A 20135-nucleotide genomic window follows, 5' to 3' on the forward strand; every position below is an offset into this window, starting at 1 on the left:
TTATGATTTTGAATAAATGACCTTTTTTCGTCAGTTTAGTTTTTATATCATATAGCAAATCAAGCCCAGACTCTGGCCTGAGTATACGTAGTATGTTTATGGTATCTAGCTGTCTGTCTTAAAACCAGTTTTATTTGCTAATTGAAAATTAAGCGGAATAAAATAATTTAAGACAGCAGAGAAGATAATTCTGTTTAATTGTTTATTACCAACCGACTTAAATAAAAGAGTGAGCTATTATTACTGTAAATGTATAATGTCTCTAGTCTGGTCAAAGGGTCAAGGTGTCCTACTTAATTAAACGATAAATTGTTGAAATTAGATAACTTGTTTTCACGTGCAGAGAAATTTCTTTTATGTCCAATGCATGACCGGATATCATCTTTCTTATTGGTCAATGGCATTGCGGGTCAGCACGAGTTCACGTGTAAGTGCATTGTGGTCACTTCCTTTTATCATCAGTATTTGATGTGTTAACTTGTGATTCTTATCAAACAATTTGTTCAAAATTCCCACCCACATACCGCCCTTTATTTTATCTTTTGAAGTAGATATGTATATATGTTTATTTATGGGGCAGGTTTTTCTCCCCACCTTTGCTATTCTTTGTCATTTATTCAATTGACATGATATTAGTTGATGTAATTTCGTAGTAATTATGTATTATTATTTCATATTAAATATGAATTTTTATGTCAAATGTTTTATTTGCAAAATGTATTTTTTGCATTTTATGATTTTGAATAAATGACCTTTTTTCGTCAGTTTAGTTTTTATATCATATAGCAAATCAAGCCCAGACTCTGGCCTGAGTATACGTAGTATGTTTATGGTATCTAGCTGTCTGTCTTAAAAATAATTTAGTCAAATGCACAAACTTTCTTGCATTGAGTGAGTCTGTATATATGATAACTGCTGCGATTGTTTGTATTCTAAGGCACTTATCGACAAATATCATCTTCAGCTGTACTCCGTCCATCAGATAGGTATAAAGATGATATAAATCTGCTTATGAATACAGACATGCTTTATCAATGACCACGATATATACATATTGTAGCAAAAAGATACCAGTACACAACAGGTTAGTTTTATATATGTGCATGTGTGGTTAGTTTTTATAGAATTATAATACATCTTCCGTTTGACAGATTTTTATGAAATATGTTTTGTTTAACATCTAAATGATTATGAAACATCAATTAAATAGTAACTGTATATATGAATTTAGTAAGCGGAATTAAACCCATGTTTTATACGTACTGTAATGTTACAAATATTCGAGAAACATAATAGTTTTGATGAAAACGAATGTTATGGAAGGAGTGATCCATCATATTAAAATTTGTTAAAATTAACTTTTTCATGTAGTGTGTGTGTTTAATAGGGAAGAGTCGCATTGTTTGTTTCATGTTATTATATAATGGCTAAAGATTGAAATGAAAGACTTTTAACAAAGTTGCATCTAATGCTGTAATAAATCTACACCTACAGGAGCTGATCCAGCTATTTTGAAAAGGGGCGGGGGATTATTGTTACAGAGTGCCGTGGTATAGAGGTTAGGGTATCGGACTACTAATCAATACAAAGGTTTCTTGTTCGATGGTAAACAACATGTATAAACAACATCGGTTGAGAAAATAACGAATCTCATCAGACCGTTACTAAACAGGAAAGAAAAACATTAAACAAAACACACGCCGGACATAGCAGGTTATTTATAAATCCTGCATTCCTAAACAACACAAAGGCACTAGGTACATTTTTGACAGTACTCGCTGTTACGGGCAGCTAGTTCAAATCCACTAATAAATAATTAAAAATCAGGTATCAAAATAAAAAGGTAAATAAGTCGACGAAAGACAGTAACTATAATGCGTAATATATATAATAAATTATTTTTATCTACGTTATTTTTCAGTATGATTCTGTTTTGGCTTTCAATCTCATTGATGGCAGTTTTTACCAGTGCTTATGATACAGTCACAGTTAGAACAAATCTAGGCGAAGTGCTAGGTCTACGAAGAGCGGTTCTTGGAAAAGATCTTTATGAATTTAGAAAAATTCCATATGCAAGACCTCCCGTGGGAAATCTACGCTTTGAGAAGCCTCAACCATACGGGCCATGGGGAAGTATTTTAGACGCTAGAATGTTCGGTCCCTCTTGTTTCCAAAATAAAGATTATTTTAGAAAAAGTCTAATGAATAAAAACATATCTGAAGACTGTTTAACTCTAAACATTTACGTTCCTTCCAGTGTGTCCACTGATAACAACAAATCTGTTATAGTATGGATCCACGGAGGAAGTTACGCCTCAGGCAAAGGATCGTATTATGATGGATCCAGGTTGGCAGTAACAGGAGATGTGATTATCGTTACTATAAATTATAGACTTAATATATTTGGATTTCTGAGCTTGGATGACTTACCGGGAAATTATGGTTTATGGGATCAGATTATGGCTATTCAATGGGTCAAGGACAATATACCATCATTCGGAGGTAACAGTAAATCTATAACTATTTCCGGTGAATCGTCTGGAGGTTTTAGTGTCGGTTTGCTGTCCATTGCTCCTATAAATAAAGGCTTGTTTCAGAGAGCAATAATACAGAGTGGCACCGCCCTCTCTACGTATTCAGTAGGCAAGTTTACAAAATTAGCTTCATTCGAAGCAGCGTCATATGTTAACTGTACTGACAATGACGACTATGCTATAGCGCAATGTTTGAAAGAAGTACCCGCGCATGCTCTGTACACTGCTTTCCGTCTCCGTCAACGTAGAACATATTTACAGATTGCTTTTGCTCCTGTTGTTGATGGTGAGCTGCTGTTAGATGAACCACTCAATCTGATGAACAATTATAGTTCAGGCGCGTCGATGTTTTACCGGTCTTTAGATGTTATGATAGGAACTGTGTCTGGTGAGTCATCTTTGTTGATTTTAATACTAAAACGTTTGGAAAGAAGATTTGGATTTAATCTCAATGATGGAATTCCAAAACAGATTTTGACAAATAATATCGCGCCTGAAATTTCTAAAATTTGCTTCAACAATAGTTTACATGTTTCCGCGGCCATAAGTAAAAGATACGGTCAGTCACTTGACTACATGGAGCAGACTTATGAAATTCTGAATTCATACTCCGATTTTAATTTTGATGTACCATCTCTACAGTCGCTACAGTTACACTCACCAGAGGGACATCACCATGGTAGTCAGTTTCATTATGTTTTTTCAAGAGAATCACCCTATCCGTTATTTGGAGAATTGCCAGCATGGTTTAATAGGTCAGAGCATGGAGCTGAAGTTATATTTATGTTTGCTAATGAATTTACCAACATAACAGAGGAAAACAAACCTTTGTCAGAGAAAATAATGAAGTACTGGACTAATTTTGCAAAATCTGGGTGAGTTTTAAAAAGCAGAACACACCTTACTTAAGGATTTTAGTCTACATAGAGCGTGCCAATCTTCTCTAGAAAATGTTACCATTATCTAAAACGAATAGAGAGCATTAAGTTTTACTCTCCCTAAATAATGTTTGCATGATTTAAAACGTTCAGAAAGTAAGCACTCACCTCAAATGAATTTCCGAATCCGGTCAGACATTAATTTGTCTATATGCAAGTTACAGAGCAAAATGATCTCAACTGTTTTAGATAAGGCCCAACTGCTGGATAATTTAGACTATTGCGTACCACAGTCAAAGTCTTTAGCAAGATGTGTCACACTCTACCCGAGTATGCATGTCTACTAAACTCAACCAATTGGTCTATATTATGTAACAGTACTTATTGAAATGGTGCTTCAATTACACTTTACAAAGTCCACAAACTGTCAGACTAAATTGGGCAAGAAGCAAATTATGTTATAATTATATGGACATTATCATTGATAATATGGAAATAGTGCAAACAATTAATTGCAACATAATATGACATGGTATTTATAAAACTACAAAGCAAGAAATCAAATATGAATTGGACATTATGAGTCGAATAGACTGCATACATGAAAAATCTCATCATATATAAACCGTTTTAATAAATCGCGTCCAAAATATAAATAAACAAACTGGATCGGCAGAAAAAATGTACATAAGAAATCATACAGAGATATCTAAAATTCTATAAGGCGCTCTTTAAATCTTGAAATGGTCAAAGATTAAAGTGTACATGTATGTATCGCACGAATATAAACAACAAAACATTAAGATTCGCCTCATGTTTTATTTCTCACAGAAATGTAAATGGTCCAGATTTACCACAATGGAAGGAATTTGACAAAGAAAATGGACATTTTATCAATTTAGACACGAACATTACATCAGGTCAACATCTCCATGGCAACAGGATGACCTTCTGGCTAGAGGACATTCCCAACCTGCTCCAAGACGGAACGTCTGCAGCATTAAATATTAACTATAAATATTCAGTATGCATTAACCTGATCTATGTCATGTTCACATTCATTGGGTGATTAGAGAGAGAAGGCTTTTATACAACTTTTTTTTCTTATTATTACATCTTTTTCGTAATATCTTGTCATTTTTTTTTATTTGAATCGGTTGCTTTACTGGTCCGAGTACACAGTTATTTTCCCCTATCTGTCTATTATAACTTAATGATAAATAAAAAAAATCCCACCTGCGCTTTTCCAACAAGATTTGGTGTACATAAAGTTTGACATTAACCACAAAACATATCAAAAAATTAGAAAACTTCATCAGCTCATTTTCTCTTGACAACACAAAACACAAGGACACCAGTAAGGGTTAAGCCAGAGACCTTCCGAAAAGAGGAAATTGCACCTATGTTTACCTAACCAAATCACTCATTTCTGCTAAAAATATCAAAGAGAAATTTTACAGAAATTATCTTAGATGACTTAACACTCACATAAAAGCAAAAAAAGGGGAAAAAATTGAAAGGAAAGGCAAAAAAAAAAATTAAGAAAAAATATACTGAAATTAAAGGGAACTATATTTGTGGACAACGAAAATTGAGGGTAGATAACTGTGTACTCGGACCTACTTTGTTATCCAGTCATCTAACCTTTTCCCAAAGATATAAATGCTATAAATAAATATTGTGAGTATTTTTAAATTATTTATTGCTGATGTTAGCTGCATCAACACTTTAAGTAAGAGGTGATTCTATTTTTAAACATCAAGTTCTATTCATTATGTAACCAATCTATGCATTCATCAGCAACTACTGAGAGACGCTGGCTGGAAAACAAAGAAAGAACAGCACTTACATACATGCTATGAATGTTGATGTTTGAAAGATATACCAGGTAAGTGTATCCTCGATTTATAAAGTTGAAACATTTATTTTTACTACGGTGTCGTTTGTTTTAATAAAAAAACTGTTTGGCATTGTGGCCGGATGCGGCCATTTCGCCTTTTCGCGTTTTCGCTTTCTCGATTTCTCGATTTCCCGTTTTCTCGATTTCTCGATTTCGCGTGAAAGTGAAAGGAGAAAACGCGAAAAGGCGAAATGGCAGCATCCGGCCACCATAGTTTGGGGTATCCTCGATTTATAAAGTTGAAACATTTATTTTTACTACGGTGTCGTTTGTTTTTCATTTTTTTTTATTTCATTTGTCCTTTTTGTATTATTCTACCGTGTATTATAACACATTCCATTAAGGTCACACGATACCAATTTTATAGATATTAAATGTTTGCAGCAAATTTGCAGCAAAACAGAAAATAGAGTTTGCAGGTGTATTTCGCTAGCTGCAAACATCCCGCAAAAATTGAATTATTTTTTGCTGCAAGCGTGTGGCAATTTTGCAGAAACATCAGTGTTTTTTTTCATTAAAATTGGAAGACCGCTAAGATAATACATAATAATTGCCAGATTGCAGAAAACTTTGACCATTCTACATGTATATTTTTGCAAGAATTAAACAATATTGAATGGGCATGTCTAGTTGATACTTCCTAGAAGCTAACAATTTGAAATGGTTGGCTAGGCAATGTTGATCGTGTTTTATAAATTTTACATATAAGAGATCAAGAAAGCATTATGGTAAAATAATATAGGATATTCAAATGTAATTTTGTAAGTAAAATTTTTTTTAGAGAACTGTTGATTTGATAAAATAATAAATGTCACCATCGTACACTATTAAGTTAACAACTATGTGTTTAAAATACTCTAGCTATTTTGTTATTGAAAAAAAGGTATACTGTTCTATAAAGCTCTGTTCAGTTCTGTTTCGAAATTATTACCTATAGTCCAGTCAAACTAACTAAAGATTTAACCTCAAACTAATTGCAACAGATTTTTTTAGTGCTTATCTATAGATTATTGCACTTATACACAGAAAAAAGTCCTATAATATCTAACTTGAGGAAAACTCAAAATCAGCATTTTACATTGGAAGGGGAGATAACTCTTGAAATAAAATAGTATTTTTTTGGTTGTTTTTCTTGAAATCCATGTAGACTATGATACTTTGATGGGTTATAAGTTTGTAATTGACTAAATTATAATATTCTGATCATGAAATGAACAAAACCGAAGTGTTGAGTTTTTTAATTTTTTTTTCATTTTTCATTAATAAAGAAATTGCAAATTTGAAGCTTTGTGACCATTTTGGTATTGTTTATATCTGTATATTGTATTTTTTCAGCCATTTACTTATCTTAAGAAACTTTAAACCACAAAAAGACGAACAGTTGCTTAATTATTTTGATTAAATTTGAGATTCTTTACCTTGACATGTTGAAAAATTCAATAAATGATCAACTAATGAATTACGAAATCTGGATTATAGCTTGATAAAAGATATAAAAACACCTTTAAAGTTGTTTGTTATACTCTAAAGACCACTAAAAAATCAAAAAAATCAATACATTCTGATGAACAGAAGCGTCAAAGTTATAATTTTGTATCAATTTTTATTGATATTTCTGCCTTTTTTGTAAGAGTTATCTCCCTTTTCAATGCAAATCTCCATATGAATTTCTAATGGTGAGTTTTTAGTCTTCCTCAAATTAGATTTTATGGGACTTTTTGCTGTGCATATTTGGGGTAAAATGCTAACTTAAAGATTAATACTTAACAAATCTTCTGTTGCAATTAATTTCGGGGTAGGGTCAAATTTATACTAGATTGACTAGACTACTAGCTTTGCGCTTAATACACATTCGAGAATTATCCTTTTTATTTCTTGATAATGCCAGTCACGACCGTGGTATATTATATTATTTGAGAATGACACCCGACCCATTTTTCCAAAAATGAAATGCATGTATTTAATTCCCTAAATCTCAGATAAGTTTGCAAGTATTCTTTCGATGACTGTTTGTATATAGGCAGGAAGATTTAAAAAAAAAATGATGTGTAATTTGAAAGAGATAAATTGTATATGTCTACACACATGACATCGTTAACGTTATTTGCATATCAGTTTCTATGCAAATTTTGCCTTTGTTTCAAATCATGAATATTTGGTTTTGTTTTTTGACTGTATCTTTATCATTACCAAAGTCATATCAACTATAGGCATACAACATATAAACTGCACACAATATACATAGATAGCAGAAGGTAATGTGTGAGACATATTACAGCATGTTAGATCTTAATTTTCTGCACGAAATATAAATTTACCATAATTACATAATTCTCTAAGACTATTAGAACTCACTAATTTTATATATTGTTTTACACATGAATTGTAAGGAGATTCTTGTCAATCACATGATCAGTAACGGCATTGTGCATGTTTGTTAAAACTATTTTTTGATTGAGTTAAGTCATTCCAATATATTTATTTTATAGTGTGCCTTTCTATGTTGTGATGTTATACTGCTGTTCAGAAAAGGGGGAAGGTTTTTGTATCATTAAAACGTTTAAACCCGCTGCAATTGTTTGCACATGTTCTAAGTCAGGAGTCTGATGCTCAATGGTTGTCGTTTGTTAATGTCGTTTCTCGTTTTTTATATAGATTAGACCGTTGATTTTCCCGTTTGAATGGTTTTGCACTAGTAATTTTTGGAGCCCTTTATATCTTGCTGTTAGGTGTAAGCCTAGGCTCCATGTCGAAGACGGTACTTTGACCTATAATGGTTTACTTTTATAAATTGTGACTTAGATGGAGAGTTGTTTGTTCATTGGCACTCATATCATATCCTCAATATATCTAAGACATGATGTTTTGTTTTAATATTATGATATATTTTTTACTCAAAATGCAACCCGACAAAATCTTTTAATTTTATTTCTTTTTTATAGTCCTCAAACCCTTTATCTAGACTTTAAGAAGATTTGTAGTGCTAACTAATATTGAAAAACTATAATGCCTTTTATTAAGCTTTACTTTTTTTGTTAAAACTAAAATTTTTAAATTAAGCCTTATTTTTTAAAACTAAGATGCCTTCAATTTAGTCTTAAATGTTGTTTTTTTTGTAATTATTTGATTTTTGATGATGAAACATGTGAAATTACATACTTTTGTAAGTATTCGATGCACATTATAAGAAATAAAGTAATACTTGATAGATCAATAAGTCATAAGGAAATAATAAGATATAAATATTACAAAGATTTTGTAAATTAATCAAATAGATTAAATAAAAGCTGCTTCTAACAAATGCCATTTCTGATCCATTTTTACTTTTTGTACAGGGGTTAAGAAACATGCAGAGTATTTTTCTATATTAATCCAATATTTTAAATATTCTACCCCACCATATTTTGTGGGAGATATGTTCTTACGGTTCATTCTCATTTATCCTACTTTTTAAAATTTTAGGTTGTAAAGGTAAAAAAAAAGTTGGATAGATGAGATCAAAGGTAATCAAGAACAAAGGGGTTTTCAATTAGAGTTTGGGTTGAATGACAGGTGAAAAATAAGACTGAAAATTATACCGGTTTAAATTTTCTGTAGTATTGTTTAGCATAGCATGTTAAAATGTGCAACTGACATTAGGTTAATGTAATTTTATTCATTTAAAAGTAATTTTAAGTTTTTAACCTTAATTAAAATGTGAAATGGATAGCAAAAATATCAGTTGCACTTTTATTCATGAAGAGATTTGTCAATGAGACGGAGTTTTTTTTTGTGTAATAGATCCTCTTCATTCGTTTTTTTTCTGTTCTTCTGACCAAATGGGACAAAATATAAGTATCATTTTTTACTGCATGTTTATCAAAATTAAAAAAAGTCCTCTATTTACAGTTTTATAAAATTTGGGTCACATAATCTCCCTGCAAAATGAAACAAAATACCGTTTTGAAAAATAGGGGTCCATGAACTCGTTTTCAAATTAAATCAGTTTGAATGGTAAAAATCATTCGAAAAATGCATCTTTTCTCGACATCTCACAGTTTGACGTCGCGAAAATAACAAATTACGTTGGCAACGCCATTACCTTCCCTGTAACTGTATCGTATGCCCTTAAACGTTCTATAGGTACCACGTATAGTCGCATTAACATCCTCGCTTATGATTATTCCGTTTGTGTTATTTTGGGGGGAAATCGAAAATAAAGGCGTCCGGATTTAAATTACAAGTTTATCAATAAATTACAAACAGTTCTGTACTATTTCGTTCGCCTCTCTTGGCCAGATGTCAATAACATTTCTGCAGCAGTACCTAAAGTGTTGTTGTTATAATACTCTCTATATTATAAGTTTATTTCTAGTAATGAATGTTCATAATATACAGATACATGCTTACATTATTGAAATTGATAGAAAAAAAAATTAGATTTTTTTGGGGAAAAGGTAGGAGTTGGGCTAGAAAAACAATGGTCCTGTCCCAAAGTACCTATAACTTTTGATACCTTTTCTAAATGAATATTCAGTAGATTCATTTTTTAAAATGTTAATATAAAAATATTACTGGTTTGTAGGTTTCTTCTGTATAATTGATGAAACATTTATTGAATGTTTAATATATACTAAATTTTATTTAAAAATAAAATGTAACAAGTTTACTATCGCTATTTTTATATAATATCTTTTAGATAATATAATAACATACAGGAACAAATTTACTGTCAAACTTTAGAAAGACACCTCATTATTACTAAACAAACAACACAATAATTAACAAAAATAAAAAGTTGGATAAATGAGAAGACACCTTTTTCACCGTTCTTACATCTACATGTATATACATAATATTTAAGTAACAACAACATATTATTAACTGTTTTATTGTTAACAAAATCCACAGACACACCTTATGAATTCTTTTGCACTAAAAAAGGCAGGAGAATGCCATAATTTTTAATTCAATCTATAACGAATAGCCACGAGTTTTGTGATACATTACACTTCCAAAAAAAGTGAAAAATAGCTCCTTTAATATCTGAACAAAAAGTACAAAGTTCAGTTTCTTTTAATTTACATTTTAGTAAAAATGAATTACATGGTAAAATCCTATGAACAACCTTGAATTGAAAGTTTTGCAAAAAAGAGTTTCTGGTTATATTGAAGGGCATGGAATAAATAGCATTTCAATCCTCAATCTGCATATTTAAGTCTCTTTCCCATTTTCACGGCAAGATAAGATACCACTTTATTATCCTCTAAAAATAATGTATAGAAAAATTAACAAGATTTGGGTTACTTTTTAACTTTATCTAATAATTTATTTTCAATAATTTCCAGTTTTTAACTACCTTCTATTATACTTTTCCATCTCTTTGGAATCGCACTTATAAAATACCATAAAATTCTACAAAATTAGCATTGATATCATACTTTTTTTCAATCATCATATGACAATAATGTATTATTATCTGACATCAGATCATTAATGAAGAATATTACTATTTTCAATATATTTCAACCTCGAAATCATCTTGCCATCTATTTTGATGTTCGGATTCAGCCATATGGACTGGGTCAGAATTTCAGTATTGTTTTCAGCTTTAAGCTGGTTTTTTTTTTAACTTTTTGTATATAACTAAGTAGAAAGACTTTCCGAGGAGAGTAATTTTGGGGATCTAATAATTTATACAGCCAAGACATTTTTACACTGTAGTAAAAATAATACATATTAGGCATCTTAAGACCAACAACACAGTGTTCGGACATTATCACTACCCCTTTCCAGGGGCGGATCCAGGATTTGTAGTTAGGGGGGGGCGCAAATTTTATTTTCGCCGAGCGGAGCGAGACGAAAATTTTTTTGAGTTTTTTTTTAGGTAAAATTATTGAAATATTCTTCTAAAGGGGTGAAATGTAGATATCTCGAATTACGGTGTGTTAAAATTAGCGAGGAATTAAAGTTTCAAGCTGAAACCGCCTTAATCCACACCTGACAACAATCTACAGATAGACGGGCGGACAGACGGACGCAAAGTGAGACGAGACAGATCACAATTGCTCACCTGACCAATATATTTTTCAAATGAAAAGTTCTTCTTTTACCAGCGATTTTTACTTGTCCTTTCATACTATCTGTTTTTTACTTTTTTGATTTTCGGAGGTAGTGCCAGACTTTACTGTGTTCGCCACAAACAACTGAAATCAGAATGAGATGCATTTACGAAGTTATATTTATTTTCTTGGGATCCCAAGCATACAGTAATACGGTACAGAATTCGGCTAAATTTTAGGTTGCAAGTGAGAAATAAATATAGACACAGAGATACAAATTAATAAACTATAAACCTTTCTCTTGAAACAGTATTTCTATCTTTCATTACGGATATTATAAAAGAATCTCACCTGCCGACTGTTTTATTGACCGTGTCATGATGAAATTGTGAAAGTGAGTAAGGGATGTTTTGGAACTTCGATTATCAAACAAATTAATTATAAAAACCGCAAATACAATGTAACATTTGTTTTTATTTTAACTGCTAAAAACCTTATATAATTGTCATCAAACGCAGCTCCGCGTTTTGAAATTATTTATAGAACTTTAATAAAGCGTAGGTCAGTTGATTAGTAATCACGTTGATTCTGTTAAACTGACTGTTTTATATACTTTGAATGTTAAAAAAGATTAAATGTTCTTTTCTGATACTTAAATATGTTTAACCCATGCTTTGCAAATTTTAGGGGGGGGGGCATGCCCGCCACGTCCCCGCCTAAATCCGCCCCTGCTTTCACTTTATCAGGTTTACCTTTCCATAAAAAGTTAAAAAAATTAAAAAATATTCTGAATCTCCTTCAAAACCCCTTCTGGGGTGGGGGTCGGGGGGGGGGGGGGGGGGATAGGAAGGACAGTCATACCTGAACCAAAATTGGAAGTGCTAGAGTTTTAATAACTACAACCCTCCCAATATATGTTAGTTCTCTATAAGCCCAAGTATTGAGTAATGACCTGATACTGTTTATCTTTTATCTTACATGTAGTCTTAAATGGTTTGTCAAAACTTATATAAATGCCTTCAATTAAGCCTCATTATGCTCGTTAAAACTAAAATTCCTTCAATTTAGCATAAGTTTGTTTCTTAAACTAAAAGTCCTTCAATTTAGCACTATTTTGTTCGTTTAGTTTAGCCTCATTTAATCCAATTTTTCTTTGGAGATTAAGAATAATCAAAACTTCATTTTGTAAAGTCAGTAGACCACTCCACATGTAAATTGGTGTCTGAACAAGACAAGACAAAACATTTAAAATCGGATTTAGCGGAAATTATTTCGCACAAATATATTGAAGTAGAATCATTAAGGGTGTAAACAACTTTGACTATGCAGACTTTTAAACCAATAATGATAAATTAAAAATATTGTCCAAATGAAGGACCCTTGCAGCCACTCTATCTTAGCATACACGTATATACCTCTAACAAGAAATGTGTTTTGCATGCACACATATAAATTTCGGTTTTTATCCAACGAAATCATAGCTTTGAACGTTGTTTTCAATTTAGATTTGTTTCATTCTATAAAAATATAAAAATGAACATGCATTTCAGTTTCTTGTGTTCAATTTGGAAATTAGTATGGCGTTCATTATCACTGAACTGGTATATATTTGTTTATGGGCCAGCTGAAGGACGCATCCAGGTGCGGGAATTTTTCGCTACATTGAAGAACTGTTGGTGACCTTCTGCTGTTGTTGTCTATTTGACACATTCCCCATTTCCATTCTCAATTTTATATTGAAGTTTGCTAATTCAATATCAATGTTCATAACAGAAAAATATGGACTTTTCTCTCATTACAGCATTACACCATTTTATTCAGTTTCAAAGTTAAATATTTATCACTGACAACCGGTTTGTTATTTAACAGAAACAAACTTAGTTTCGATTCTTTATTTTAGGAACCGTTAAATTCTTAAATATATATCTTTAAATTTACAATTCATGAAAAAATATTATCTAGTGAAAGCCATTTCCTGTTTCTCTTTAGTTTTATTGTGTAGACCACCTAAGTATCCTAAAAATTGGCATCTGTTATTTTTTATTTTTTTTAAGTTGACTCAAAAGTAATCTTCGTCTGTTTATTATTTCATTAGGCGAGTAATGTATCGCCTACTTCGCAATATATAATGTTCAGACTATTTGACATAAATCAACACTAATGAAAAAACAATAACCAACCTTCGACCTTAAATTTTAATAATTTGCATCACCTTTCGATTCTTTGATCAGACAAAAATTGAATTAAGTTTTTATCATTTCTCTAAAGGGAAAGCCATAATTGAGTCTACATACAGGCAGGGTAAACGTTTAAAGTTGAAAAGTTGTTGGCTTGGTCACTTCACTATAGTTAGAAAATTGTTATAAGTAGAAAAATCTGTCAAAACCCGAAATGTTTTCAGAATTTTTAGAATCATCTACTGTACTCTACTTAGATTAGAATTGTCAGACGGTTACAAATTCATTTTTTCTCTCAGTTGACCTATCTTTTAAGAGAGACGAAAAGTACCATAGGGATATTCAAACCGTAAGTATAAAACAAACTGACAATGCTTTAAATGGCAAAACACGAAGATCGACTAAAAGAGAAATAACAGTACACAAATACAACTTAAAAAAACAGGCAACTTGACCCACACCAAAGATTGGGAATGATTGCACGTGCTCAGGAAGGGTAAACAAATCGCCGTATCCAACGCCCGTCTTGTCACTCTAAATGAGTACAATTATAAATAGAATACAATGACATACGTATAGAGAGAAACAATAAACAGCAATCAAGATCCACAAAAACGTCAACATGGTCAAAATCGTCAGTCAATTCCTAATTACTCGGAAATGATGTTTTTGCGGTTTATTTTTAACAGGACAAAATCTTCAAGTATCGTCATAATTGTTTGTCAATCCCATATATATTAGTTACAGTATAACCTTGTTAATCGTGTTTTTGCATTTTGGCAAAAACTTTTTTAGATGAAGAAAACTGTAAACAGCCAAACCTATTTGCAGGATTGTGAGTCAGATTTGAAAAACAAGTTCTATAAACATACATGCAAACTGATCCTACTCCACATGTGGCATCCGTCGTGTTTCTTATGCTATTACAAATCCGGTAAATAGTCTCATTCGGTAGGTCACATTCGTGAAAAGGGAAGGGTATTGTAATTACGGCATAAGAAACATATCCGATATCATCTGTGAAACGGTTATTCCATATCGGTCAACCAAATCGTGATGGCATCCGTAAAATTTGTGATGATTACAACTTCACCATTTGAAATTCTCGGTTTAATAGCTTCCTTGTGAGCAGCAATCCTCTATAAAAAAAAAGATATTAATCCGTATGCAGGCGTTGCTGGAATGTTGCTAAATAGAAATGGGAAGTTCACAATTTGGAAGCCGTAATCATCTCTGTTGTCGTAAAGTTTTGTTTTCAACAGACCATCGTTGTCAATATCTAGATGTAAGTCAAGATATGAGGCAGGCATAACTGTATTTGTAGTATCCTTTATCTCTTGCTCGATCGGATAGATTCGTTAAACATAGTCACCAAAGTGTGTAGTATTTAGTGAGTGAACATTATCTATATATCGGAACGTATTTAGTTAAAGTATATTGCTAACTTCTTATCTTTCTTCCTAAGAAGTTCCTGTATGAAGCCAGCCTCATAATAATTAAGAAACAAGTCGGCAAGAAGAGGGTCACAATTGGTTGCCATTGGAATTCCGATCGTCTGTTGAAAACACACGTCCTCCAAACGTAACAAATATGTTGTCAATCAAGCATCTTGATAATGTCAGTTTCAGAGAATATTTTGTTTGAATCGGTGTGATTCTTTTCAAAGTAGGATGTACCCCTCGTATCTACGTTCGCCATCAACATATCTGAAATTACTCTTATAAAGTGGTAGGTTGTTTAAAGAGGTGTTAATTAACAAACAAAAAATATTTTCATTTTGAATTAATGTACTTTAATCTTTACAGTGTTGCAGAATAAGAAACCTTTACGAGGGTTTTATTCATACTTTAAAATGTTACAAAAAAATATGCATGTGCCCTAGAAATGTTGATAGATACTTATCGCTAAAAGTAAGTTTTTATTTAAGGTACTATTTGATAACCTGTTTAGATCGACGGAACGACGAACAAAGTGTCGACTTCACGTTCGTCCATTATGTCATTGTAACATAAAATGTGGTGTTTTTTCATGAAGATAAATACTTTTCGAATAATAGATTTCATTTCAATCCCTTTAAGGAAGATGCACAAGCTAAATTATGTCAATTACATTTTAATACGTAAAATGTAATCACAAAACACATGTAAGCAAACGGAAATCGAATCCAGAAAGTTAACGGTATATGAACCAGCTTATCACTTTTATGGTCATTACAAAAAAAATTTAAAACACAATTCTTTGTTTCAAACATAAGTATGATACATGTCTTGCTGTTCACATTTTTGTTTACATGTTACAAAGAAGAAAGCGAGTGTTAAGTGCATGTTATTCTGATACATTGTAATAAATAAATCTGAACACCTGAAAGATGCAAGATGTTGACATTCTACACTGTTTATTTTTGTCAGTATATAAGTAATGATTTACACGTACCGCCGTAAGCTTGATTCGACCACGTACAAGATCGTTGGCCAAGTCATCAGTCTTTGTGTTTATTGACTGAATGTTCTGTAGCTTTAGGATGTGACAATAAGACTTAGTCACTATAAACATTTATAATTCCTATCATGTCTTGGCTGTATATAGTGTTAGGTTTAACTGCTTCTGTAAGTATAGTTTTTTTAAGAATTTGTTTTATCTTATTTATTGGCATATATAAATAAAATGAGTTTGAAAAAAAATAGAAAAAAAATAAAAGAAAATAAAATAAATAAAAAAAAAAAAAATTGTAATAAATAACGCAGACAGTTTGCCTTTTAATTTGAAAATTGATTTTGTGATTTAATCATTTACAGGTGACTCGATAATGTTTTTCCATTTAGCTATGCCACTTTTGCTTGCTGTGCAAATTGAAGGACTAGAAATACCAACAACCATTAAGACAAGTCTAGGGCATTTGTTAGGTGTAAAGTATACAGAGGCTTATACAAAGAAAACAGTTTACGAGTTCAGAAAAGTTCCATATGCCATACCACCAGTGGGGAAAAGCAGATTTAAAAACCCTTGGTTTTATGGTCGTTGGCTTGGAACACTAACAGCAACAAAGTTTGGACCATCATGTTATCAAGACATAGAAATGAGTACTGCTTTTCTGTCGAATACAAATATATCAGAAAACTGTTTACATCTGAATATATATGTTCCGAATAATATTTCCAGAAGAAATGATTATTCCGTTATGGTTTGGATTCATGGTGGCAAATTTGATAAAGGTCAGGGAATGACCTTCAGGGGAGGAATGTTGGCTTCTATTGGAGATGTCATTGTTGTCACTGTTAATTATCGTCTAGGAATATTTGGATTTTTGAGTACGGGTGATTCTGCAGCTCGTGGAAATTATGGATTTAAAGATCAACAAATAGCACTTCTATGGATCCGAAGGTATATCAAATCGTTTGGAGGAAACCCAAAGTCTATAACGGTATTTGGCCATTCTGCTGGTGCAATGAGCATTGCACTTCATGCCCTCATGACAAAAGGTTTGTTTCGCAGAATGATTCTGCAAAGTGGTTTTGCCACCTCGCCATTGTCTTTATCCACCAGTGTGCCAAAGTATACAAAGAAAGTTGCCAAACTGGTCCGTTGCTGGAAAAATGATACCAATCTTGTTGTTGACTGTCTCCGGAATATAACAAGCAAGGATTTACAAAGTGCATATCGAGATGTGATAAGTAAAATTGACCATCCTACATTTTCGCCACCCTTTGGTCCAGTCATTGATGGAAAACGCATCACTGATAACCCGTCTAATTTATTAAAGAATTCGTCTAATTTTAATTCAATTGATCTGTTGATAGGAAATGTTGTAAATGAAGGTTCTACTTATGTTGAACTTCTTAATAAATATCAAAAGTCGTATAATTTTAATATAACGAATGGTATACCGAAACGTATACTTTGTAACCATATAGCACCACTACTTGCAAAGGATGTATATAGTAACAACCAAGAACTAAGTCAAGCAATATGTGATCGATACGGCAATGGTTCTAATTTGCAAGAACAAACTTACAATCAGCTTGATTTTTATGGTGACGTGATGTTTAACATCCAAACAAAGCGGGCTCTAAGTGGCCATTCAGAAGGAAATTCAAGTAGTAAAACATTTCAATATATGTTTGCACAACACACGGATTTAACACAGACTAAAATATTGCCATCATGGGTTAAGGGACCTGTTCATGGTAGTGATATATATTTTGTGTCTCCTTTCCTTGAACTGATGTCTCTATCAGATGATAATAAGAAAGTAGTGGAAGCAGTAATGAAGTACTGGACAAATTTTGCTAAATATGGGTAAGCGAAAAGCGAATATATTATTTATGTACAGATCTAACAGTGCTCTAACTTCCATCTTGGAAGTTGTTTTTGAACTGTCTTGCACCGACTCCTTGGAATAGTAAACCATGAAAGAATAAAAACAAAATTTAATTTAAATGCCCATACAATATCCCAATAATTTAAATCAAATACAAACGCATAACATTAGCAGAATAGAATTTAGGAGGGTGGATCAGGGGCTTTAAAATATTTCCAACCCATCTTACAACCTAAACCTAACCTCGAGGAATGGGTCGCTTATAGGATGCAAATAAATACCCGAGAGGAGCAACACATGAAATAACGTAGCCTATAAACAAAAAGGTGATATCGATAAATTTCGTTATTAGATTATTTAAATTTTCTCTAAATACAGATAAATAAGCATAGGTCGCATGTATCTAATATCCTGGTGTTTCTTCCTTTCATATGGACCTCACCTTTAAAGGAGAAACTGGCATTTTGGTTGGTTATCTGTTTTAATCGTGTCAGATTCAATGGGTCACTTGATGTTCAGTCATTTCTTCAATTTTACAAAGGCCATGTCCATGAATGTGCTAGCTTCAGATATTTTTTCTGTGTCCTTCAACCATCCGCTGAATCATGTAATCGTTTTTCTCTTGATGGTAAAGAAAAAATGCTTTTTATACAATAACATAAAATAAAAACAATCTTCTTTACACTAAGTTCATTTTTTAACTTCCTTTTAACACCTCTAACAAGATTTTGAAAGCAACAGAAAAATGAAATTTGTTGTTCAATAAGAGAAAGCTTTGCAAATAAGTATACATCAATGATCTTGTATCTCCCCCTCAGGAAATTTCGGGGGAGGGACTATTTGCAGATTAACTGCCCTCGGGTCGATCTCCAACCCCTGGAAATCTTTATACGACAAAAAAATATATTAACATGTACATTGTGATAAAGACCCATCGGGGACTTTACGCTTTGTTTTGCTCTTTCGTCGAGTTGTTGGATCTTTGATAGATTCCTCGTTTTTATTCTTATTTAATACAAATTCAACCAAAAACTTTTCTGAAGCAAACATAGTTGGGAAACACTACTTAAAGTGATTGAAGACTAGCATCCTGCTTTATTTTGTTATTCCTCAGTTAGATATTTCATCATGAACACATATTTAAAAAAAAGTTAGTACTGTGGATTCATTTATTTTCGTGGGTACCAGTTTTCGTAGTTTGAGGAAAACTTATATATTCGTGGATATTTAATTTCGTGGTTTTGGCAAAGTCTACACTCATTCCTTTAGAAAATTTGTAATTCGTTGAACATTTGAATTCGTGGTTCTCTTGTACCCACGAAATCCACGAAAATTAGTATCCAACGAATATCAATGAATCCACAGTATATGATTGTCTGTATTTCAGGGATGTAAATGGTGATGACCTTGCCCATTGGCCAGAGTATGATCCTACACATCAGAAATATCTGCAGATTGATGTTAACATGACATCAAGAAGTAAATTGTATGAATCGCGCGTTGACTTTTGGTTGGAGGAGGTACCAAATTTACCAAAATTACCAAAATTAGAAGTTACTGTAGAAAATCTATCAAGTTCACTTTCTGCCTGTGCAGTTCTTGTATTCTGTCTTTCTTTTATGCTATTATGTTCATTGTAAAAATATAATCCAATATTCCAATATTCCGTGATAGTAATACAGAACTTATAATACTCCTTTAATTTTTAATTGTTTACAATATAAAAATAAGAGATATGGTATAGTTGCCAGTGAGAAAATTATCTACCAAAGTTCAAATGAAGTGTATCAAATTAATTACAGGCAACTGTACGTCCTTCGTCAATGAGAAAAATGTTTTTGGTGTAATTTATTTGCGTATGATCTATCTTATCTTTATGCATAACTTTTATTTATATGTTTTCGAAACATGAGACGAATGAGTGATCTGTATACTCAAGGTAATGTTTATAAACGATGAACGTTATATTTAATAGTGAAAAACATAGAAGAAAGGCCAACAGCAACATAATTTGTCAACCTTTGTTTCACAATGTGACAACAAAACTATTTCCCTCAACACATACACAATAAACGCCTTACAAAAATTACTAATTGCTGACACTTAGAGGAAATGTTTTTATATATTGTTTATCATGTTTGCCCAATAAATTATCTAAAAAATAGGAGTTGTGGTATGATTGCCAGAATGAAAAATAAAAATAAGTATCCATAGGCAGTTAGGTGAAGGACAAACATAAGTTAATGCATATAAATGATGAACAATTGTGGTGGGGGAACAGAGGGAT

General features: G+C 32.1%; 2 protein-coding genes across 3 annotated transcripts; both read left to right on the forward strand.

Moving 5' to 3' along the window:
* Positions 1-974: 974 nt before the first annotated feature.
* Positions 975-4786, forward strand: LOC134727233 (carboxylesterase 5A-like). Its single transcript, XM_063591611.1, has 3 exons — positions 975-1084; positions 1922-3409; positions 4244-4786. The coding sequence occupies exons 1-3, from the start codon at positions 1035-1037 to the stop codon at positions 4479-4481; spliced, it is 1776 nt and encodes a 591-aa protein (XP_063447681.1). The 5' UTR covers positions 975-1034; the 3' UTR covers positions 4482-4786.
* Positions 4787-5130: 344 nt separating this feature from the next.
* On the forward strand, positions 5131-19507 carry LOC134725693 (neuroligin 4-like). Of its 2 annotated transcripts, none has more exons than XM_063589718.1 (3): positions 5131-5300; positions 16326-17826; positions 19236-19507. In XM_063589718.1, exons 2-3 carry the CDS (start codon positions 16337-16339, stop codon positions 19486-19488), a joined length of 1743 nt encoding a protein of 580 aa, XP_063445788.1. In that variant the 5' UTR covers positions 5131-5300; positions 16326-16336; the 3' UTR covers positions 19489-19507. The 2 variants fall into 2 exon arrangements, with proteins under 2 accessions (XP_063445788.1, XP_063445787.1); XM_063589717.1 differs by lacking the exon at positions 5131-5300 and adding an exon at positions 15981-16136.
* Positions 19508-20135: the final 628 nt, after the last annotated feature.

The sequence above is a fragment of the Mytilus trossulus genome, chromosome 7, assembly GCF_036588685.1.
Source record: "Mytilus trossulus isolate FHL-02 chromosome 7, PNRI_Mtr1.1.1.hap1, whole genome shotgun sequence".
Lineage (NCBI taxonomy): Eukaryota > Metazoa > Mollusca > Bivalvia > Mytilida > Mytilidae > Mytilus > Mytilus trossulus.

Bases quoted from the DNA above. Each gene is read 5' to 3' on its own strand.
- LOC134727233 (XM_063591611.1), top strand. From the start codon at position 1,035: ATGACCACGATATATACATATTGTAGCAAAAAGATACCAGTACACAAC. The intron at 1,085-1,921 runs GTTAGTTTTATA...GTTATTTTTCAG, and splicing joins AAGATACCAGTACACAACAG to TATGATTCTGTTTTGGCTTT. The intron at 3,410-4,243 runs GTGAGTTTTAAA...TATTTCTCACAG, and splicing joins ACTAATTTTGCAAAATCTGG to AAATGTAAATGGTCCAGATT.
- LOC134725693 (XM_063589718.1), top strand. From the start codon at position 16,337: ATGTTTTTCCATTTAGCTATGCCACTTTTGCTTGCTGTGCAAATTGAA. The intron at 17,827-19,235 runs GTAAGCGAAAAG...TCTGTATTTCAG, and splicing joins ACAAATTTTGCTAAATATGG to GGATGTAAATGGTGATGACC.